The sequence below is a fragment of the Somniosus microcephalus genome, chromosome 6 (assembly GCF_052327205.1).
Source record: "Somniosus microcephalus isolate GS21.2 chromosome 6, FLI_Smic_1.0, whole genome shotgun sequence".
In the NCBI taxonomy this organism is placed as follows: Eukaryota; Metazoa; Chordata; class Chondrichthyes; order Squaliformes; family Somniosidae; genus Somniosus; species Somniosus microcephalus.
Genome location: NC_140992.1, coordinates 170,312,647 through 170,337,886, shown reverse-complemented (window position 1 = coordinate 170,337,886; position 25,240 = coordinate 170,312,647). Strand labels below are relative to the sequence as shown.

Genomic DNA, 25,240 nt, shown 5'->3' with positions numbered 1-25,240 from the left:
CCCACCACGCTCATGAGCTCCGTGTGGCGCCGGTCCGAGTCGTCGGCCATCTGATCGAGCTTCCGCACCTCCTCCGAAGTGAAGGTGTCCGGACTGGAGTTGCGACTCTCCCGCTGGGGAGGAGGGGGCCGAACTAGGGGACCCTTGCCGCGTTGGTGACGGCGAGTGTGCCGAGCAGCAGCACTCCCCTCTGATCCTTCCCCCCTTTGGGGGGAAGGCCGCGGGCCACGCGCACGGCTGCTGGGTGGCTGGACGCCACTGGTCCCAGAAGCTGCATTGCCCTGCGACAGTTCCTCCAGGCACTCGTCCAGTGAGGAGGTGTCGAGCATTTCCTCCTCTCCTGCGGGACGTGACTGTTCCCCCGAAGGTCCGGCTTGCTCCTCCTCCTCCTCCTGGTTGGAGGTGCTGTCACTGGCAGCCTCAGGGTCCTGGTCGTCACCAGCTGAAAGCAGGAATGCACAAGAGTAGCTTCAGAGTGAGGAGACGGCGTCAGCGAGGGAGTTAGGACTGGTGGGATTCAGCGCATTGGTGGGACAGTGGCAAAGGAGGTAGCTCGGATGGGCCAGTGCGACGCGAGAGGGCCAAAAGGCGAGGTCCTTACCATTGCCGGGCAGTGGAGGGTCGGATACACCGCACGCTGTGGGGACAATCACACGTGCTCCCATGAGCACACACACGCGCTCCTCCAGCCGAGTGAGCTTCTGCAGCTTGGCGCGGCCACCCCTGGCACGGGCCTGGCGATTAAACGCTACTTTAGCCTGCAAGAGAAAGGACGGGCTGTAAGTGCGCAGTGAAGCCCTGATGTAGTGTGCACTGCCTCCCATGGTGGAATAGCTTGGACAGAGTGAAGCCCTGATGTAGTGTGCACTGCCTCCCATGGTGGAATAGCTTGGACAGAGTGAAGCCCTGATGTACTGTCCACTGCCTCCCATGGTGGAATAGCTTGGCCAAAGTGTAGAGTGCCGAATGGCCATTTGATGCTCATGACTGTCCCAATGCTGCTGGCTGAGGGCTGGCCAAAAGGACTTTCAGGTCCCTTTGCCCATCATGTCAGGTGTACATGCAAGAATGAGGAGGAGACTGGAAAGGCTACTCACCCTCACAATCCTGGTCAGATCGTTGTATTTCTTACGGCATTGTGTGTGGGTCCTGGGGGCCTCGCCGGTGAACGTCACCCTCTGGGCGATCTGCTTCCAGGCTTTGGTGTAGTCGTGGTGGGTTGGATTCCTCCCACTCTCTGGGAACAAGATCTTGCGCCTCACCTCCAGAGCTGTGACCATTATGTCCAGATCACCCTCTGAGAAGCGCAGGGCACGCTGACGGGCCTTCTCTGGCGTTGCCATGACTCCCTGGGGCTGAGCAGTAGTGTTGAGGCCTCTTTGCAAGGCTGCAGTGTGCAGGGCGTGGCAGCAGACCAATTCGTCCCTTCCCCCTTTAAGAGCTGGTCGGCACCACGGGGTCTGCTGTCAGTGCAAAAATGACCGCACCCGTGCTGCGCCCCGCCTGGGCGCTATCCCTCTGGACCGCCGGCTTAGCGCCTAAAGAGAGTAGTGGAACGCCTCTTTTAGCGCTCCACCAACCTCTTAGGGCGAAGCCACTGAATTCCCGGCAACGGGGCGCTACTTTGGGGCGGGCGCTAAGGTTAGCGCCCCAAAACTGCCTATACTGAAAATTTAGCCCCATGTCTTCATGTGGAACTGTGTCCCTTGTAAGCACAAGTTCAAATGTGGAATTAAACAGCGTTGTTGGAGTATGTGTTAGTCTATGGAAAATCAGTAGCTTGATTTCTTGAAGGTTCCCACTAATTGTCAGTATTTATGAGCTGCCCATCTTGTTTACAATTGTATCTGGTTGCACCCTATTGATTTTTCATCTAATGCATCAACGTTTAAAAAAAAACGCCTTGCCTGTGCTCAACTGCTTTGCAAGCACAAGATTGCATCTATAATTTTTGAAAATTCAGTTTTCAAGGATGAATAATTGGCAGGGCTGTTTTGGTGCAAATTAGGAATAAGTTACTATGAAGAGCCATTGATGTGGACAGTTTAAAGACAATTAGATACATTTCTGGTGAGAAAAGTGATTTGATGGATAAGAGGGTTTGATCTGTTGAAGCTCATGGCCTTGTGACCTTTCCCTGTTCTTGTTCTAAAAATTCTTTGTATTGCAGTATTTATGTTAGCAGGGTTTATTTATTCAAAAACGGTGTGTTTTGATGAACTTTACTTGCACCAGGTGAAAGACAATAGTGGTGAGAAATAGAAATTTATGTGTTTTTCCAGTTTTTGCACCTGATGCCAGCATCAAGTAATCCAAGGTTATAACCTTGCTATGTTGTGCTCTCATGAGTCTGCAACACTGTGATGTTTTTGTTAGCCAGAGGGATGGCATGGTGCTTTTAAAATCTGACTTGTTGCCCATGAAGAACCAGCTGGAGTCTATTTTCTGGCTCAAGCCTAAAATTGATTTGTTGAACTTGGCAAATCTCAAGCATCAATCGATCTTCACTTGTCACAAAAAGCTGGATCTTCCAGGGTAACAGCTGTAATACTTCTATATAATTACTGTTGTGTTTTTTTTTAAATAACACCATTTCTGACTTTTTTTCAGCTGACTCCCTCAGCATTCATGAAGGAGATGTCCCTTGACACAAAACAGAAGCTAGCAAATACTCATGAGATGTATCTTCCTCCCATTATTGAGCTTCTAGATATGACTGAAACCACACTCCAGAAGGTACAGTCCATTATTTCCATCAAATTCTTTTGAGTGATTCAAAACAATTAGATGCTCAACTTTACAGTGCAGTCCTTTTCACAATGAAAAGACTTTCCTTAATTTTTGTTCACCGCACTTAAGCATAATGCATGCTACGATTTATTTACAAATGATGTTGGGCTAAACCACGCTTTGCTGGACTTATTGGTACAGTACAGCTCTGTATAGTAGTGCCTAGGAACAGGTGTTCAGTTCTACTAGTTAATTACACTGCTTATGGGGAGAGGGAGGGTAGTGAATATGAGCTCCATTCGCTATTGCCGAAGACCAATTTCACCCCGAAAATGTGTAATATAACAGGGGCACGCAATGAAATTTGTAGGGAAGAGCTCAGCCATTGCTCAGTTGGTAGCACCCTCGCCTCTGAGTCAGAAGGTTGTAGATTCAAGTCCCACTCCAGAGACTTGAGCACAAAAATCTAAGCTGACACTGCAGTGCAGTACTGAGGGAGTGCTGCACTGTCTGAGGTGCCATCTTTCCAATGAGACGTTAAACCGAGGCCCCGTCTGCTCTCTCTCTCTCTCTCTCTCGAGTGGACGTAAAAGATCCCATTGTAGGTATTCGTGTTGACCTCTCGGGACGAATGCCTACTAAATAATTTAGTTCGAGTTCGGATGAATAATCACTAAGTTGTTTATTAACTGGAACTGACGAAATACAACAGGTAAGCTGGCTTTATACAGGAGCAATGCAAGATAGGTCTTACCCCGGCAGGGACTCCACGAGGACTCAGTCCGTAGTCCTCGGGAGAGCGTGATGACGTCATCACGCTTAGTCGTGTTTTCCTGCTCTTCGGATGTCATGTGACTGCGTCCTGACGCTAGCGCGTTGGCCCGCGCTTGGGGCGGTCACGTGACCTGCGCCGATACGTTGGCGCATTCACCCGGTGCAGAGGCTGGCCGTTGAGGCCGAAGTCACGACCGCGGTAGCAGGAGCTGGAGGCCGAGCTGAGCCGGCGCTTGCCGCGGGGGATCGCGTCGCTCATGTCTGCCGGCCGATGCGGCCGAAGTCGCGGTAGGCCGGGCTGTGCCAGCGGCTGTCGCGCGTCAATGCGTGACGTGACGTCAGCGCGCTAGGGCGCGTCTTAAAGGGGCAACGGCCCCCACAGGTAAATTAAAGGGGCAATGGCCCAAACAGGTAAGTAATACACGTACAGCTAGGTTAAAGTGAATTATATACATTATATGTGTAAGGGACACCCGGTGGAACCGCCACACCATGGCACTATTTCGAAGAAGAGCAGGGAAGTTATCCCTGGTGTTGCGGCCAATATTTATCCGTCAATCAACATCACCAAACAGATTATCTGTTCATTATCACATTGCTGTCTGTGGGAGCTTGCTGCGTGCAGATTGGCTGTCGCGTTTCCTACATTACAACAGTGACTACACTTCAAAAAGTACTTTATCGGCTGTAGAGTGCTGTGGGACGTCTGGTGGCCGTGATAGACGCTATATAAATGCAAGTCTTTCTTTCAAAATTATATTTGTTGGCCTCTCTGTATGAACTGTCAGATATCAAGGTCACAGATTAGATTTTAACTTGTCCTGGATAAATTAATATATTGCAGCAATCCAGTGAATGTCCCATTTGTTGAAATGGATGCAGTCATTAACCTGTTCCTGCATTCAAAATGCCATGCCATGACATGGTGCTCTGCACTGTTGACCTTAGTGCTGAGCTGGCCATTCAGGAACAATACAATTTTATTACAAGTCTATCCTACCCTCCCACCAGGCAGTATTCTTACACTCTCGGAAGTTTATGTGAATGGCAGGGCATTACCCAAGCTGTAAAAGGTAAGAGAGAAGATGAGTAAACCGGGACCTAGTGATTTGGTGTTGCCAAACTTGAGTTATAAAAGCCTACAGATTGTAGGAGAGAAGGATTGAGATTTTGAGGTCCTGGAAAAGAATGAATCAGGGTTGTGTGGTAAGTCTTGATTTGAACATAGTGAGAATCAGGGAGGAAAAAGAGTGTAGGACAGTGAGGAACAGGAGAGGAAAGATCACAGAAGCAATGACCGTAGTAAAGAAAAAAATATAAAATGAAATGTGTTACATAGTTATGTTGGGACTACATTGTACAAGTGTACTAACACTCAAATCAAGTGTAGCAGCACTACGATGCTGGGAAAGTAGTGCGCAGGCGCCGCACAGTGCACTTGGAAATATCACCCCGCACCATGCGGCAGGCAGCCATTACAACTCAAATAAAACAGTAGTTTATAATTACAAACTACCGAGTCCAGAGGCGTCTTTACAAAGCACTACGAGCGGTAGAAGACATAACATGGTGGCAGCGGTATAAGTGAGTAAAACTTACGCAAATAAAAATGATATCAGATTGAAGAAAGAAATTTAAAAGTAAACTCTGCAGCGTTTTAACTGCGAATCGTACGGGCAGCTAAAATGGTGGCGTCCAATGCACTGACGCGAATATGCTCCCCATCATGAACTGGGAAGCCGACGATATCGTGGAAGCTTTCTGGAAATTTAAGCAAAAATGCGAGCTTACATTTAAAAGTTTCCTGAAAGGCTCCTCCGATGAGGAAAAAGTCAGCTACATTCTACTGTGGGCAGGAGAAAAAGGCTTAGATCTCTATAACAGCTGGAGTTTATCCGAAGAGGATAAAACGAACCCTACGGAGATTTATGAAAAGTTCAGTAACCATCTCGAGCCTAAATCAAACCACCGCATACACAGGTATAAATTCCAAAGCTTAAGACAGGAACTTGGTGAAACGGCTGACAATTTCCTGACGAGATTAAAAAACGAAGCCAGCAAATGCAAGTTTACGGAACTAGAAGAAAGGCTGGTAGACCAACTAATATGGGGATCAGCACATACAGAAGTGCAAAAAGAACTAATAGGAAAAGAAAAGCTCGGAATATCAGAAGCCATAGATACAGCGAGGGCTCACGAAGCCACAAAACAACGGATGAAAACGCTGAATACTCATACGGCTGACGTGCAGACAACTCCCGAACCGGATCACAGAGTAGATGCAGTGCGCGAAAAACACAGCACACAAAAACAAGTATATGACAGCGGGAAGAATACGTGTAGAAAATGCGGAAGACAACACGACTACACAGACAGAAGAAAATGCCCAGCGTATGGAACAAGCTGCAACACGTGTGGTAAAGCAAACCACTGGCAAAAGATGTGCAGAGCTAAAAGAGAGGGGCTACACACCAAAAGCAGAGGTGGACAGCAGAACCAACAAAAGAAAAACAAAATCCATACCATGGGTGAGCAAGATGACGAAGACTGCGGGTACGACAAAGCTCTGAACATTGAAACCATAAAGGTTCTCTTACACGAAACGTCCAGAGCGGAAAGCACCCCAAAGAAAGAATGGCACACTATCATCCAGATTAAAAAGAGGATCGAAGGACAGCCCACAACCGTCAATCTAAAAGTAAAGTTGGACACAGGAGCTCAGAGCAACAACCTTCCACTGAGGCTATACCAGAGGATCTTCCCCGAAAACTTGAGCGAAGATAGATACCCGAAAAGAGGATGTTTAAAAGCAAACAACGTCACGCTGACAGCGTATGGGGGGAGCGAGATCAGACAACTCGGAAAAACCTATATAAAAGGAACACACAAAAGCAGAAACATCAACTGCATGTTCTATGTGACCGACTCCGAGGGACCGGCGATCCTGGGATTAAACAGCTGCGAGAAGCTGGGGTTAATCTCGGTAAACCACGAACTAACAAAAACATCACTGAAAGTCGACAGCAACACCCCACTGGAAAATCGTCCACAAATCATGGACACGAAACATTTGATGGACGTGTATCCAGAGTGTTTTGATGACACTGTAGGATGCTTCGGGGAGTTCAAGTACCATATAACAATAGATCCAGAGGTAAAACCCGTCATCCACACTCCAAGAAAAATACCCATCGAGCTAAAAGAAAAATTATATACCGAACTAAAAGAAATGGAAGAGAAAGAAATAATCGCAAAGGTCACTGAACCCACAGACTGGGTAAACTCGATTGTGGTACGGGAAAAGCCGAACGGGTGGCTCAGAATCTGTCTGGACCCCAAAGACTTAAACCAGGCAATAAAGCGGGACCACTACCCCACACCAACATTAGAAGAAATCACACCAGTACTGGCAGGAGCCAAAGTCTTCTCCAAACTGGATGCCAGAAACCGCTACTGGAACGTAAAACTGGACGAAGAATCAACTAACCTGACAACTTTTAATACACCATTGGGGCATTATAAATTCCTGCGGCTGCCATTCGGGTTGAAAGTCAGCCAAGTCATCTTCCAACAAAAGATCGATGAAACATACAAAGGCTGTGAAGGAGCCATTGGAATCGCTGATGACATCCAAGTTTACGGAACAAATGAAAGAGACCACGACGTGCACTTGCACGAGGCCATGGAGCGCACCAGAACGGCTGGCATCAAGCTGAATGCCAAGAAGTGCATCGTTAAAAGTACGAAATGCAAATTTTTTGGCATGATCTACACACCGGAGGGTGTCGAGCCTAATCCCGAAAAGGTCGAGGCGATAGCAGAGATGAAACCTCCAAACGACAAGAAGGAGCTGAGAAGCTACCTCGGCTTGGTCCAGTATATGAGCTCTTTCATCCCGAACATGTCAGACTACACAGCGAACCTAAGAGAATTACTAAAAGAAGACACCGAATACCAATGGTCAGAATCCCATGAGAGGAACTTCAAACACCTAAAGGAATTATTATGTAAAGAAACCAGCCTGTCTTATTACGATAGAAAAAAACCTGTCACCCTACAGGTAGATGCCTCTACCAGGGGGCTAGGGTCAGCCCTCGTGCAGGAAGGAAAACCAACAGCTTTCGCATCGAAGGCATTGACATCAACAGAGACAAGATACGCAAACATCGAAAGAGAGCTATTGGCAGTAGTATACGGATGCGAAAAGTTCCACACCTACTTATATGGAAGAAAATTCGAGGTAGAGAGTGACCATCGTCCACTCGAACAAATTTACAAGAAAAACCTAAGCAAGGCCCCAGCAAGACTGCAAAGGTTACTGTTAAGACTCCAAAGTTACGACTTTGAATTAAAATACCGGCCAGGAAAAGAAATGGCACTGGCAGATGCATTGTCTCGATTGTCACCACACGAAAAACACGAGATGAAGGGCCTGACAGTAAAAATACACCACCTCGTAAATGTTACTCCCACAAAGCTTAGCCAAATTCAAGAGGAGACTGGTAAAGAAGAGGAGTTGCTACTACTCATGCAACAGGTAATACAGGGGTGGCCGGAGAAGATCCAGCAGGTCCAAAACCAAATCCGACAGTACTGGACAATCAGAGACGACATCTCGGTGGAGGACGGTGTTCTCCTTGCTGGCTCAAGAATCATAATACCAAAAACGATGCAAACGGAACTTCTCCGCTTAATACACCAAGGCCATATGGGGATGGAGAAATGTAAACTAAGAGCCAGATCAGCTGTGTACTAGATAGGCATGTACAAAAGCAATGGTCTCCACATGCTGCATATGCCAGAAATACCGAAACACACAGCAGAAGGAGGAGATGATTCAAATGGAAGTACCCCCCGAGACCATGGCACACGGCTGGAAGAGATCTGTTCCTGTGCAACCAGGAGTGGTACATCATAGTAGCAGACTACTCAAAATTTCCTTTTGTCAGAAGGATAAACGACATGAGAGCCACAACAATCACAAAAATTGCGAAAAACTTATTCGCAGAACAAGGCATCCCAGAGAAGGTCATCTGCGACAATGGGACACAATTCACCTCCAGCGAATTCAGAGCACTGGCTGGAAAATACGGATTTAAAATAATTACCTCATCCCCACATTACCCAAGGGGACACGGATTTATTGAAAGACAGATCCAAACAGTCAAAAGAGCTCTCAATAAAAGCAAGGAGATGGGAGAAGACCAAGACCTCGCCCTTTTGGCAATCAGATCAACACCTTTGAGAGCAGACTCGAAATCACCAGTAGTCACCAGCAGAACTACTAAACGGTAGAAAATACAAAACAACTCTACCAGCAAAGATATATCCTTCCCAGGACCAAGAAGACGTTCGGCAGAAGCTGATGGAAACACAAGCTACGGGGAGCACACACTATAACAAGCATGCAAAACCACTACCGGAGCTGCTAAATGGGAAATTAGTGCATATACAAGATCCGTTGTTGAGAACATGGAGTCCAGCCAAGGTTATTGGAAAAGCTGATACTCCAAGATCTTACTTGGTAGAGACAGAACCTGGAAACCAATACAGGCGAAACAGGATCCATATCAGACCCTCACCTGAAGCTGTCAAACAGCGGACAACATTAACAGCAGTTACGGTACCAGACACGGAAAACAATATAACGCCAGAAACAAACACCTCAAATACAACAACTGCAAATATGCACTCTCCAGAGCCAAACATGACAGCACCAGCAACAAGAAATGAACACACCAAAACACCGCAGAAAGGAATAGTTACAGCCAAGTCCACAAGATGGAGGAGCAACATATAACCACCTGAGCGGTATCGTGAATAATTATAAAGACAATTATAATTCGCACAGAACAGTAAAACAACATGGACAAATATCTGTATATAAATTGAGCAAAGAAAGCTCACGTTCTGTATTTTGTTAACGTTATTCAACTGGAAACATTGTAAAATAGAAAAATTGATGTAATTAGTTTTGTTGGGAAAGAGGGATGTTACATAGTTATATTGGGACTACATTGTACAAGTGTACTAACACTCAAATCAAGTGTAGCAGCAGTACGATGCTGGGAAAGTAGTGCGCAGGCGCCGCACAATGCACTTGGAAATATCACCCCGCACCATGCGGCAGGCAGCCATTACAACTCAAATAAAACAGTAGTTTATAATTACAAACTACCGAGTCCAGAGGCGTCTTTACAAAGCACTATGAGCGCTAGAAGACATAACAAAATGACTCTTAAAAAGAATGAAAAGGGTAATGCATTTCTGTGATTAAAATCAAGTGCTTGGCTCAGCACCGAAGTTAGAGAGTGCTGCATTAAAGGTCTAGCACTCCTCTGTTACTGCAAGAAATGTGGTGCTCTGAAAATAGGCACAGGTATAAGCTGGTTGCTGCAGCCCTGGACAGCTGTCACTGTTTTAAACTCTCAAAAGTTGAAATTTCATTTTTGATCTTGGTGTCTGTCAGCTGCCGATAGACGCTTGCAAATGTGATTTTTGTTTAATTATGGCATTTGCCTTGGCTAGACTCATAATTAATGAATAATGAGATGTTTAATTGCGGATTAGCATTTTTGCAGGGTAAGAACTGGGTCTGTTCGGCTCTGTTGGTAGCGCTTTTGCCTCCGAGTCAAGGTTGTGGATTGAACACAACCTAGGATGGCTCTGTAGTGCAGTACTACAGGTGTGTTGCATTGCCGGAGGTTCGGTCCTTTGGATGTATTAAATTGAAGTTCTAAATGCTTGTTTAGGCAGACATCATGGGGGAATTTTAATATATTCAGAAGCCTGACCCTAAACCACCTCCAATATCCAGTTTTAATGGAGGTGGTTTAGGGTCACATTTGTATGGAATGCAGGACAGCAGTATCTTCTCAAGTTCAGTACAAACTTGAGGGTGGGGGTGGGGGGAGATGGGCGACGAAGCTGCTCTCGGGATGCGGGTCCATCCCTAAAATATTTTAGAGGTTCTTTGCAATCTCAGACCTTTCCCTGAACAGAAACAGTACTGATGATGCCTGCCCCTTTATGTTCTTTGTTTCCTTTTCCTTGGGACCAAAATGTAATTGGTGAATAATACCCAGCATAGATCATTTGTACTGAACTTGAGAAGATACTGCTGTCCTGCATCCCATACAAATGTGCATATTCATGTTGACTGTTAGAATTGTGCAACAAATGCCATAGATTATTTCCCAGAGAAAGAAAAAAAATATTCTTGAGCATATTGAGGAGGAGGTAAATCCTGAATTCATTAAAAGTGTTGTGAGAGATATTATAATAAAGAAAAGGAAAGTATTAGAGAAGTTAGTTAAGTTAAAGGAAGGCAAATTGCCAGGACCTGACAGAACACATCCAAGGATCCTGAGGGAAATGGGGGAAGAATTAGCCGATGCGAACTCAGGTAATTACAGGTCAGTTAGTTTAACATCTGTGGTGGGGGAAATTTTAGAATCTTTAATTAAAGATGAAATTACAAAATAGTGTCAGATGGAGTTCAATGTCAATGAATGTGAGGTGGTGCATTTAAAAAAAAAAAGTAATAATTATACTTTGGGGAAAAAAGCTGGGTGCTGTGGAAGAGGAGAGGGATTTAGGAGTTTCAGGTTCACAAGACATAAATTGAACTTCAAGCGGATAAGGCCATAAAAAAGGCTTATGCAATATTGGGTTTTATGGCAAGAAGTACAGAATAGAAAAGCCATGGCATAATGGTGAATCTATATAAAACTGTACTAAGACCACAGTTGGAGTACTGTGTGCAGTTTTGGGCTGCACACTATAGGAAGGACATTGAGGCAATAGCGATTCAATAGGCTAAGCTCGCCAATTTATAAGATTCTAGAGGATCCCTGGTTCCAAATGATTTGAGGTTGACCCGTATTGGGGACAGTGCTTTAATTTTATTCAGCACAAGCAAGTCTTCATACATTACAGTATTAAAGCAGCAGTTTACAGAGTATAATTGAGACTTATGTTACCACTCATACTCTGGGTACAAGCCGCAAGTGTGAGTAAGCTGCACCCTGTGCCTCTTGTCTCTCATCTCTTCTCGTCTCCTGGGTGTCTCCTTGATTCTTCCTGAAATCTTCTACCCCTGAAATCTTCTACAATTTGTGGCTGTTAAGATCTCCTTCTTATACCCTTACTCTCATTCAAAACCTATGGAGTCCTCTTGAACTAATCACTGGCTGACACCCAAACCCAAAATCCAATCATTAAGATGTCACGTTGGTAGCACCCTGGCTTTCACAGGCTTTTGGTCTGATGACTCTCTTACATCATCTGTTTTTGACCATCAAGACTCTTTTTAAAAAGAAATTCGTTCATGGCATGTGGACATCGCCAGCAAGGCCAAAATTTATTGCCCATCCCTAATTGCCCTTGAGATGCTGGTGGTGAGCTGCCTTCTTGAACCACTGCAGTCCGTGTGGTGAAGGTACTCCCACAGTGCTGTTAGGGAGGTAGTTGCAGGATTTTGACGCAGTGATGATTAAGAAATGGCGATGTATTTCCAAGTCAGGATGGTAAGTGACTTGGGTGGTAACTTGGAGGTGATAGTTTTCCCATGTGCCTGCTGCCCTTGTCCTTCTAGGTGATAGAGGTCGCGAGTTTGGGAGGTGCTGCCGAATAAGCCTTGGCGAGTTGCTGCAGTGCTTATTGCAGATGGCACACACTGCAGCCACGGTACGCCGGTGGTTGGGGGAGTGAATGTTAAGTTTCTGGTCAATGGTGACACTTAGGATGTTGGTGCTGTGGGGATTTGGTGATGGTAATGCCGTTGAACGTCAAGGGGCGGTGGTTAGACTCTCGCTTGTTGGAGATGGTCATTCTCTGGCACTTGCGAAGCGCGAATGTTACCTGCCACTTATCAGCCCAAGCCTGAATGTCGTCCAGGTTTTGCTGCATCCGGCATGGACTGCTTCATTATCTGAGGAGTTGCGATTGGCACTGAACACTGTGCAGTCATCAGCGAATATCCCTATTTCTGACCTTATGATGGAGGGAAGGTCATTGATGAAGGAGCTGCAGATGCCCTGACGAGCTCCTGCAGCAATGTCCTGGGGCTGTGATGATTGCCCTTCAACCACAACAACCATCTTCCTTTTGTGCTAGGTATGACTCCAGCCAGTGGCGTTTCCGCCCTCCCCCTCCCCCGCCGCCCCCCCCCCCCGATTCCCATTGGCATCAGTTTTACTAGGCCTCCTTGATGCCACACTTGATCAAAAGCTGCATTGATATCAAGGGCAGTCACTCTCACCTCAACTCTGTAATTCAGCTCCTTTGTCCATGTTTGGACTAAGGCTGCAATGAGGTCTGGAGCAGAGTGGTCCGGGCGGAACCCAAACTGGGCATCAGTGAGCAGGTTATTGGTGTGTAAGTGCCGCTTGATAACACTGTCGATGACACCTTCCATCACTTTGCTGATGATTGATAGTAGACTGATGGGGCGGTAATTGGCCAGATTGGGTTTAGAATCATAGATCATAGAAAATTACAGCACGGAAGGAGGCCATTTCGGCCCATCATGTCCACGCCGGCCAACAAAGAGCTCTCCAGCCTAATCCCACTTTCCAGCTTTTGGTCCATAGCCTTGCAGGTTGGAGCATCCCAAGAGCACATCCAAGTACTTTTTAAACGTGGTTAGGGTTCCTGCCTCTACCACCCTTTCAGGCAGTGAGTTCCAGACCCCCACAACCCTCTGGGTGAAGAAATTTCCCCTCAAATCCCCTCTAAACCTTCCACCAATTACTTTATATCTGTGCCCCCTGGTTTTTGACCCCTCTGCTAAGGGAAATAGGTCCTTTCTATCTACTTTATCTATGCCCCTCATAATTTTATACACCTCAATAAGGTCTCCCCTCAGCCTCCTCTGTTCCAAGGAAAAAAGACCCAGCCTATGCAGTCTTTCCTCATAGCTAAGATTCTCTACACCCGGCAACATCCTTGTAAATCTCCTCTGTACCCTCTCTAGTGCAATCACAACTGTCCTGTAATGTGGTGACCAGTACTGCACGCAGTACTCTAGCTGAGGCTTAACTGGTGTTTTATACAGTTGAAGCATAACCCCCCTGCTCTTGTATTCTGTGCCACGGCTAATAAAGGCATGCATTCCGTATGCCTTCTTAACCACCTTATCTACTTGGCCTGCTACCCTCGGGGATCTGTGGACATGCACTCCAAGGTCCCTTTGTTCCTCTACACTACTCCGTGTCCTACCATTTAATGTGTATTCCCTTTCCTTGTTCGCCCTCCCCAAATGCATTACCTCACACTTCTCCGGATTGAATTCCATTTGCCACTGTTCTGCCCACCTGACCAATTTATTGATATCTTCCTGCAGTCTACAGCTTCCTTCTTCAGTATCAACCACTCAGCCGATTTTAGTATCATCTGCAAACTTCTTAATCATACCCCCTATATTCAAGTCAAGATCATTGATATATACCACAAAAAGCAAGGGACCTAGTACTGAGCCCTGCGGAACCCCACTGGAAACAGCCTTCCAGTCACAAAAACACCCATCAACCATTACCCTCTGCTTCCTGTCTCCGAGCCAGTTTTGAATCCAACTTGACACTTTGCCCTGGATTCCATGGGCTTTTAACTTCGTGACCAGTCTGCCATGTGGAACCTTATCAAAAGCCTTGCTAAATTCCATCTACACTACATCAAACGCACTACCCTCACCTACCCTCCTTGTTACCTCCTCAAAAAATTCAATCAAGTTTGTCAGACACGACCTTCCCGTAACAAATCCGTGCTGACTATCCTTGATTAATCCGTGTCTTTCTAAATGATAGTTTATCCTGTCCTTCAGAATTCTTTCCAATAATTTTCCCACCACCGAGGTTAGGCTGACTGGCCTGTAATTACTCGGTCTATCCTTTTCTCCTTTTTTAAACAAGGGTACCACATTAGCAGTCCTCCAGTCCTCCGGCACCACACCTGAAGCCAGAGAGGATTGAAAAATGATGGTCAGGGCCTCTGCTATTTCCTCTTTTGCTTCGCTTAACAGCCTGGGATACATTTCATCCGGGCCTGGGGATTTATCCACTTTTAGAGCTGCTAAACCCCTTAATACTTCCTCTCACTATGTTTATTTCATCTAATATTTCACACTGCTCCCCCCCCGATAGCAATGTCTGCTTCGCCCCTCTCCTTTGTGAAAACAGACGCAAAGTATTCATTAAGAACCCTACTGATGTCTCCCGCCTCCACACACAGATTAGCCTCATGATCTCTAATAGGCCCTACCCTTTCTTTAGTTATCCTCTTACTCTTGATGGGCCAGAAATTCGCGGCCAGAAGCGTGCGTACGTTCGGGTTACTCACGCATCTGGCCGTTGGAAATGCCGGCGTTCAGCAGGAACAGCGCATGCGGGGAATGCCGGCATTTCCAGACCCGAGGTCTATTCACAGCGCGTGCGACTGCACAGGCAGCGCTTGCGCAGTGAACTTTGTGGATTTCAATGATGGATTCAGTGAGGGTAAGTCCTTAGAAGTTACACTTGAAAAAAGCAAGTGTAAAGTTGTTCATTGGCTGCGGAGGAAGATATATTTTATCGTGGAGCTTTTGAAATGCAATATTTTTGTTTGGGAAAGGGAGGGAAGTTATTTTAAGAAATTTTAAGTAAGTTTTAAAGTTTAAATTTTTTTCTTTTAAAGGGTTTTCAGAACGGTAGGTAGAAGGAGCAATTGTGGCTGTGTGAATGGAATGTGAGTGAGTTATGTATGTATGTCCACATATATTCCTTTACGTATATGTATGTATGTTTTATATTCCTTTACTAATGTGTATGAATGTATGTTTTTAATTATGATTTTCCAATAAGTTACTTTCTCTGAAAGTCATAATTAAATAATACATTCATACACATAAGTAAAGGAATATATACATCCACGATAAGAAATATCTTCCTCCGCAGCCTCTGCAGCAACTGTACCCATGATTTTTTCATGTGTAAGTTGTAATGACTTGACCTCACTGAAAGCATTAATGAAAGCGGCGAATTATACTGCGCACGCGCTGCCTGTGCAGTCGCACGCGTTCTGCCTCTGAACACCTTCGTTCAGAGGACAGGAAATGCCGGTTTTCCCCACATGCACTGTGCATGCTGAAAACCGGCATTTCATCCGGCCAGATGCGTAAGTACCCCGACCGTACTAGCGCATTTGGAAGGGAATTACTGGGCCAACATATTACATGTCAATAAAATTAAAAATTTAACAATTGCACGACTTGCCCCCTCGCATCTGCGACTGAGGGTCCAAGGAGGTGCATTGCGCAATAGGTCATCATCGTACGTATCCTCACACTGTTCCCTTTGGGGAACTGTTTGAAGTGGTGGAAGGATTTATGGCCGTGATTAACGCTCATTCCGTGACCGTAACCATCTTTGAACCAGCCATTAGGGTGGTTAGTCCTATGGCGGGAGGGTTTTACGGGCTCCCACAACCCATCTGAGGAGGGGGGGGGGGGGCCACCAACACCCACGGACGCAAGTGTCCCGCTGGATGTCCACCCGGAATTTAAAGTTGGAGCTCCGACTGCACTTGCCGGGACTGTCTGGAGTGGGGTTCAAAACCCTACTCCTTCTGGCCCAGCGGCAGGGATGCTTACTGCTACGCAAAAGGCCCACTCCGCACAAAAGGTGACACCCATACGTTTCCTGCGCCTTTTCCCTCCCCGTGACTGGAGCCCTATGCTGCCATTTTAAGTTGCTAATCGGATTGGGCCTTTGTCATAGCGGTAGGATCCCCGCCGCTGGGCCAGATCAGGGTAGGGTTTCGAACCCCGCTCCAGACAGTCCCGGCAAGTGGAGTCGGAGCTCCGGCTCTAAATTCTGGGTTGACATCCAGTGGGATATTTGCGTCTGTGGGTGTGCGTGGCCCCCCCTCCTTGTATAGCTTGTGGGAGCCCGTAAAACCCTCCCGCCATAGGACTAACCGCCCTAATGGCTGGTTCAAAGATGGTTACGTTCACGGAATGAGCGTTAATCATGGCCATAAATCCTTCCACCACTTCATACAGTTCCCCAAAGGGAACAGTGTGAAGACACGTATGACGACGACATTGCTATATAAATAAATGGAATTAAAAAAATTCTTTTAGGGCTTTTAAAAGTCTTTAAATTGCTTTAATTCTCTTTAAAACTACTTCAGATTACTCAAAATAATGTAAACTTTTTAAAAAGTTTATAAAAGTTACCAAAATCGTCAAAAAACTTCCAAAAACCTATTTAAACTGCTGCTTTGCATGTAAAAATGCTTAGCAGCTTGACAGATACATTGGGGGCGTGTCCAGTGAAACTGAGACCTCAAGGGGCGTGTCTCACTTGCACTGCACGCTCCTGGCTTCACGCTGGCTGCACTCCTGGGCGGCGTGACGTCACACGCTGCCCGGGAATCTTCTTTTTCAAACACCAAGTCCAGGCGTCCCTGGAGCTGATCTGCAGTAGCGCGGGGTAAGTGCAAATACGGGGCTTGCACGCGCTGCAAGCCCCGTTTAGGAATTTCTGGCCCAATATATTTATAAAACATCTTTGGGTTTTCCTTGATTTTGCTTGCCAAGAATTTTTCATGCTCTCTCTTTGCTTTCCTAATATCATTTTTAATTGCACTTTCTGTACTCCTCTAAAAATTCTGGAGTATTTAGCCCTCGGTATCTGTCATACGCCTCCCTTTTTATCTTTATCCTACCCTGTATGTCTCTAGACATCCAGAGGGACTCTAGATTTGTTAGTCCCACCTTTTTTCTTTAAGGGCACATGTTTGGTCTGAACCCTCCGGATCTCCTCCTTGAATGCCTCCCACTGCTCTGACACTGATTTACCTTCAAGTAGCTGTTTCCAGTCCACTATGGCTAAATCCCCTCTGAGCTTAGCAAAATTTGCTTTGCCCCAATTTAGAATTTTTATTCCTGGTCTATTCTTGTCCTTTTCCATAGCTACCTTAAATCTAACAGAATTATGGTCACTAGCACCAAAATGCTCCCCCACTGATGTGCCTTCTACCTGCCCAGCTTCATTCCCTAAAACTAAGGCCAGAACCATCCCCTCCCTTGTTGGGCTTGCTACATACTGGCTAAAAAAGTTCTCCTGGATGCATTTTAGGAATTCTGCACCTTCTATAACCTTCACACTAATTTTATCCCAGTTAATATTGGGGTAGTTGAAATCCCCATCTATTACTGCCCTATAGTTTTTGCACTTCTCAGAAATTTGTCTACATATTTATTCTTCTATCTCCCTCTCACTGTTTGGGGGTCTGTAGTACACTCCCAGCAGTGTGATCACCCCTTTTTTGTTTTTCAATTCGACCCATATGGCCTCGTTTGATGATCCCTCCAACATATCATACCTCCTCACAGCTGTAATAGTTTCTTTAATCAATACCGCGACCCCCCCTCCCTTTTTACCCCCCTCTCTATCCCGTCTGAAAATCCTGTCACCAGGGATGTTGAGCTGCCATACCTGCCCCTCTTTCAGCCACGTCTCTGTAATAGCTATAATATCATAGTCCCAAGTATCTACCTGTGCCCTCAACTCATCTGCTCTGTTTGCTATACTCCCTGCATTGAAGTATATACCATTTAGTACAGGTAAACCTCCTTGCTGACTACTATCTAGCCGTTGATTCCTCTGTCCTTCCAATTTACTTTCTACGTTTTTGTTTTCCAATTCTAGTTTTTCTTCCCTCCCTATTGACTCTATACTTAGGTTCCCATCTCCCTGCCAAGCTAGTTTAAACCCTCCCCAACAGCACTAGCAAACCCTCCCGCAAGGATATTGGTCCCATTCCCGTTGAGGTGCAACCCATCTGGCTTATAGAGGTCCCACCTCCCCCAGAAACGGTTCCAATGCCTCAGGAATCTAAAGCCCTCCCTCCTACACCATCTCTCCAGCCACGCATTCATCTGCTCTTTCTTCCTATTTCTGAACTCACTAGCATGTGGCACTGGTAGTAATCCAGAGATTACTATCTTTGAGGTCCTACTTTTCAACCTCTTTCCTAGCTCCCTAAACTCTGCCTGCAGGACCTCGTCCCTCTTCCTACCTATGTCGTTGGTATCGATATGGACCATGACCTTTGGCTGTTCACCCTCCCCCCTCAGAATGCCCTGCAGCCGTTCAGTGACATCCTTGACACTGGAACCAGGGAGGCAACATACCATCCTGGAGTCACGTCTGCGGCTGCAGAAACGCCTGTCCATATGACAATCTATATGAAAGTTAAAATCCCCCATTAAAACCACTCTGCCTTTGTTACACGCTTGTCTAATCTCTGCAGTTATACAATCTAGCACTTCGGAGCTGCTACCAGGGGGCCTAGACACAACTCCCACTATAGTCTTAGATCCTTTCCTATTTCTTAATTCAACCCATAAGGTCTCAACTGGCTGCTTACCTCTCTTTAAATCCTCTCTTATCACTGAAGTGATTTCATCCTTAATCACTAAGGCTAGTCGCCCCCCTCTGCCATTATCCCTATCTTTCCTGTAGACCTTATTGTAGTGTCCGTGTGTAGATAAAGACACTGAAGACAGGAGTTGGTTCATAGGTATTTACTAAGCAAGTCTGGGGGGGGAGTTTCTAAAGGATATACACAATACACAGGCTTATATAGCCCAAGTGGCAATTACCGGCATTACGCACACCTGGGGCTCTTAAAGGCACATACACCACAATTCCTCCCCTTCTAGCTAACTAGTACATCATATTTTAAGTAATGATTAATTACATGTGATATGCAAAATAATATACATTGCTGTATTAATTAATTATAAGTTAGTCTCTCAGGAGGCTTCCTGACTCGGTCCGGATAACGCCTCGGGGGGTGTAGTAGTTTCTGGTGGTGTAGTAGGTTCTTCTGGCAAGGCTGATTCGGCTTGAAGGCCAGTGTCGGGTTCATCGGGCTCCAGTATCACCGGATCGGAGGTAGATATGGGTATCTCTACTTCATCGTTAGATGTATAGAGTGGTGGTGTAGGTTGTCCCTTTTCGGATGACTTGATGATTTGGTCAGCATGGCGCCTTATTATGCTGTCTCCGATGTCCACGGTATACATCAGTGGTCCTAATCGTGTGCAGATAGTTCCAGGCTGCCATTTCTCGGTACGGTAGTCCCGGGCCAAAACCGGTTGGCCTATCTGGAAGGCCCTAGTTGGCCTTTCATTCATGCCCTGAAACTGCCGGTTCTCCACGTCCCTTCGGATGTTGGGCTTGACCAAATCCAGCCGGCATCTTAGGTTTCTATTGTAGAACATCATGGCGGGAGTTTGGTTAGTAACCATATGCGTTGCATTCCTATATGCAAATAAGAAGTTATCCACCTTGTGCTGAAGTTTTATGTCTTCATTACCCATGGCCTTGATGGCCTTCTTGAAGGTCTGGACAAACCTTTCAGCCAATCCATTGGTGGCGGGATGGTATGGGGCGGACGTGTAGTGCTTTACCCCATTGTTCTTTAAGAACTTTCTGAATTCTTCGGACACAAATTGCGGTCCATTATCAGAACATATCTGCTCCGGCAGCCCATTCCTGGCAAATATGGTCCTTAATACTGTGATGGTTTTTTCCATGGTGGTGGAGGACATCTTTATTACCTCCGGCCACTTGGAGTGTGCATCAACTGCGATTAAGAACATTGAGTCCATAAATGGACCAGCAAAGTCGATGTGCACCCTTTGCCAGGGAGATGAGGGCCACTCCCATGGATGTAGAGGGGCCTGTGGCGGAGCATTTTGGACCTTCTGGCATCCTAGGCAGCTCTTGGTCATGTCTTCGATGTCTCCATCGATACCTGGCCACCATACAAACGCCCTAGCTAGGTTCTTCATTTTCACTCCACCCAGATGCCCCTCGTGAAGCTCCTTTAGCGCTTTTTCCTGGAGTTTGGGTGGAATCACCACTCTGGATCCACACATCAAGGTTCCTCGGCACACTGACAGCTGTTCTCTTCTTTGAATGCTGGCAACAGTGGTTCGCCATGTGCTGGCCATCCCTTCACTGTTAAATCATAGACCCGTGAGAGAGTAGGGTCATTTCTTGTCTCCCTTTCAATGGCAGAATTTGTCACCGGTAGACATTCTACTATGGTAGAGTGGAATATCTCTACTGGGTCTACTGTAGGTGCCTCTTCTATCGTTGGCAACGGTAGGTGTGATAAACCGTCAGCATTCCCATGCTGTTTTGACCCTTTGTATTCAATGTTGTATTGGTGTGCCCCTAGAAAAAGGGACCACCTCTGTAGTCTTTGTGCCGTCATAATGGGGACACCTTTTTTAGGGTTGAATATGGAGATGAGGGGTTGGTGGTCAGTCAGCAAGGTAAATTTTTGTCCGTGTAGGTAATGGTTGAATTTCTTCACTCCCCATACCAGGCTGAGTGCTTCCCTGTCTATCTGGGCATAGTTACGCTCAGCTGAGTTCAATGAGCGTGACGCAAAAGCTATCGGCCGTTCCGAGCCATCAGGGAATCTATGGGACAATACCGCTCCTATGCCGTAAGGGGATGCATCGCACGCCAGTCTGATTGGTAGTGATGGGTTGTAATGAGCCAAAATTTTCTCGGATGTGATTAAGTCTTTACATTTATGGAAGGCACGTTTACAGTCTTCGTTCCATTTCCAAATCACTCCTGTCTGTAGAAGACCATTAAGAGGGTGTAGAATAGTTGATAAGTTCGGTAAAAATTTATGATAGTAATTTATTAATCCCAGGAATGACCTTAATTGTGAAACATTTTCAGGTGCTGGGGCTTTTATAACTGCTTCAATTTTTTCAGGTGACTTATGCAACCCTTCCTTATTAATTATGTGGCCACAATATGATATCTGATTTTGGAAAAATTCGCACTTGGGGCGATTTGCTCGTAGGCCCTGTTCTTTCAGCCTAGTGAGCACCTGCTCCAAATTGGCAAGGTGCTCGTTGTCGTTTTCTCCTGTTATAAGGATGTCGTCTAGGTAGCATTGAGTCCCCGGAATCCCTTGCAGGACTTGCTCCATAGCTCTTTGCCAGATAGCTGGAGCTGATGCTATTCCAAAAACCAGTCGATTGTACTGGTACAGGCCTTTGTGTGTGTTTATTGTGAGATACTTTTTAGAGGTCTCCTCAACCTCCATCTGTAGATATGCCTGTGCCAAGTCAATTTTTGTGAAACGTTTCCCTCCGGATAGTGAGGCGAAAATATCTTCTATCCTCGGAAGAGGATACTGTACCGTGTGAAGGACCGGGTTTACAGTCACCTTAAAGTCCCCGCAGATGCGAATTTTTTTCTGTTCCTCAGAGTTATTTTTCAATGTTTTTTTCATGACTGGAACGATGGGTGTTGCCCATTCGCTCCAATCTATTTTGGATAATACGCCTGCCTTTTCCAAATTCTTCAGCTCTGCCTCGACTGCCGGACGTATTGCGTATGGCACCGGTCTTGCCTTAAAAAATTTTGGAATTGCTGTATCTTCCACTTTTATTGAGGCGGTGATGCCTTTCAAGGTTCCTAGTTTCTCTTGAAACACTTCTTTGGCGTTGGCCAAGATGTCTTTTAATCGTTCAGGTATGATGTCATCATTGTTTTTTTCCTTACTGGTCACCGTCAGTGCCTGAATGGAGTGCCAGTCTAAACGTATCTTCCTTATCCATTCACGTCCCAACAACGGTGGACCACCATTTTATAGAATGTATAAATACAACTTTTGTATTTCTTTGCCGTTGTATACCACAGGCACCCTTATTTTTCCTTTGGGGTAGACTTTCTGCCCCGTATATGTTTTTAAGATAATGGATGTGTCTTTTAGAGGTATATGCGAAAATAGCCTCTCGTAATCTCGTCGATTTATTACGGTTAGAGCTGATCCTGTATCTAGCTCCATTTTAACTGGAGACCCTGCTATTGTGAGGGTAACCCAAATGGTTTGGTAATCCTCTTTGGCAAGTACATTATGTAATTTGAGACAGCTTAGTCTCTTGTTTCCGGAGTCGCTATCGCTATTCTGGTCTTCGGAGCTATTGTCCGTCATCATTTGTACCTTCCTGTACTTTTCTTTATTGATTTTTTGTTTTCTGTTAGTGGATTTATTTTGTCCAGATTGGCATACCCGTGCAATGTGTCCAATCTTACCACATTGCCTGCATGCTTTGCCCTTGAACCAGCAGTCCCTCTGGTTATGGGTGGATCTGCCGCAGCGATAACATCTTGCGAACTCCTGTGTCATTTTATGGGTGCCGAAGTCCTGTGTCTCTTGTTGTATTTCTGCAGCTCCTTTTGCTGCTGCTTCGTATGATACAGCCATACTGAAAGCTTTGTCCAATGTTAAATCTTTTTCAGAAAGCAGTCTTTTTTGTGTTCCTTCACTTAAGAGACCGCAAACAAATTTGTCTCGAAGATAATCCGATAGTCCTGCTCCGAATTGGCAGTACTTTGATAGCTTTCTTAATTCGGTTAGGTAATCAGCGTTACTTTCATTCTTGTGTTGATTTCTCTTGAAGAACTTGAATCGTTCCGCTATCAGCAGCGGTGTTGGGTTTAAATGCTCCTGCAGGGTATCAACAATTTCTTTAAAAGTCTTGTCCTTTGGTTTGGCTGGAGTGATTAAATTTCGTAACAGCCCGTATGTCTTCGCGCCCATTAAGTTCAGAAGTACTGAAGCTTTTTTTTCATCTGTTATTCCATTTGCAGTGCAATAAACCTCTACTCTTTCCACGTATGTGGTCCAATCTTCTATTTCGCCATCAAAAGCCTCAATATTACCAGATTTAGGCATTTCAGAAAAGATATGGCGCTTCCTGCGCTTTCCCGCCGCTGCTACCGATAACAACGCTGTTTTACTGTGGTTTCCGTTTATTCACTGTTGGAGACTTGTTCCCGACGGAGGTCTAAACGCTGACCTGCTTGCCGCGCCGGCCGTCTCTCGAGTGCACCCTCCCAGTCCGTTATTGCTTGCCTCCGATTTCGCTGCCTGTCTCAGCTGTAGAGCCCGCCGCTGGAGCTCCAGCCTGACGCCCAGGAAGGATTAGCGCAGTACCTGTCACCAGCTTGGCCAGCTGGTGAAACCACTGTTTCTCTTACTTCCTTGAGTCTTCTGGACGCTGGAGGAATCGATGTCCTTGAGGTGCTGCCGAATTGCAGGTAAGTCCGTTTCCACTTCGTCGCCACTGTAGTGTCCGTGTGTAGATAAAGACACTGAAGACAGGAGTTGGTTCATAGGTATTTACTAAGCAAGTCTGGGGGGGAGTTTCTAAAGGATATACACAATACACAGGCTTATATAGCCCAAGTGGCAATTACCGGCATTACGCACACCTGGGGCTCTTAAAGGCACATACACCACACTTATAACCTGGTATATTTAGTTCCCAGTCCTGACTGTCTTGCAGCCATGTCTCAGTAATGGCTACCATGTCATACCCTCCAATTTGAATTTGTGGATGCAGTTCATTCAATTTATTCCTTATACTCTGTGCATTTGTATATAGAACGCTTAAATGGGCCACACACCCTAGCCTGTCCTCAACATGATATCAAGAAACGGCTGAGCACACTGGATACAGCAAAGGCTATGGGCCCCGACAACATTCTGGCTGTCGTGCTGAAGACTTGTGCTCCAGAACTAGCTGCACCTCTAGCCAAGCTGTTCCAGTATAACTACAACACTGGCATCTACCCAATAACGTGAAAAACTGCCCAGGTATGTCCTGTCGACAAAAAGCAGGACAAATCCAATCCGACCAATTACCGCCCCATCAGTCAACTCTTAATCATCAGCAAAGTGATGGAAGGTGTTATCGACAGTGCTATCAAGCAGCACTTAATCACCAGTAACCCGCTCACTGATGCTCAGTTTGAGTTCTGCCAGGACCTCTCGGCTACAGACCTCATTACAGCCTTGGTTCAAACATGGATAAAAAAGCTGAATTTTAGACGTGAGATGAGAGTGACTGCCCTTGACATCAAGGCAGCATTTCACCGAGTGTGGCATCAAGGAGCCCTAGTAAAATTGAAGTAAATGGGAATCCGGGGGAAAGCTCTCCACTGGCTGGAGTCATACCTAGCACAAAGGAAGATGGCTGTGGTTGTTGGGGGCCAATCATCACAGCCCCAGGACATCGCTGCAGTAGTTCCTCAGGCCACTGTCCTATGCCTAACCATCTTCAGCTACTTCATCAATGACCCTCCCTCCATCATAAGGTCAGAAGTGGGGATGTTCGCTGATGATTGCACAGTGTTCAGTGCCATTCGCAGCTCCTTAGTTAATGAAGCAGTCTTTGCCCGCATGCAGCAAGACCTGGATGACATTCAGGCTTTGGCTGATAACTGGCAAGTAACAGTCGCACCACACAAGTGCCAGGCAATGACTATCTCCAACAAGAGCGAGTCTAATCATGACCCCATGACATTCAATGGCATTACCATCGCCAAATCCCTCACCATCAACATCCAGGGGGTGGTCAGCATTGACCAGAAACTTAACTGGACCAGTCACATAAACACTGTGGCTACAAGAGCAGGTCAGAGGCTGGGTATTCTCGACGAGTGTCTCACCTCCTGACTCCCCAAAGCCTTTCCGCCATCTACAAGGCACGAGTCAGGAGTGTGATGAAATACTGTCTACTTGCCTGGAATAGTGCAGCTCCAACAACACTCAAGAAGCTCGACACCATCCAGGATAAATCAGCCCACTTGATTGGCACCCCATCCACCACCTTAAACATTCACTCCCTCCACCACTGGCGCAC

At 46.1% G+C, this 25,240-nt stretch overlaps 1 protein-coding gene across 2 annotated transcripts in view; it reads left to right on the top strand.

Moving 5' to 3' along the window:
* Positions 1-25,240, top strand: part of LOC147116199 (axonemal central pair apparatus protein HYDIN-like) — a 120,672-nt gene that overhangs the window by 69,049 nt on the left and 26,383 nt on the right. For both annotated transcript variants that reach the window (XM_085990924.1, XM_085990923.1), the window contains one exon: positions 2,611-2,736. In XM_085990924.1, the coding sequence (XP_085847050.1) occupies positions 2,611-2,736 (126 nt within the window). The remainder of the gene's footprint in view (positions 1-2,610; positions 2,737-25,240) is intronic.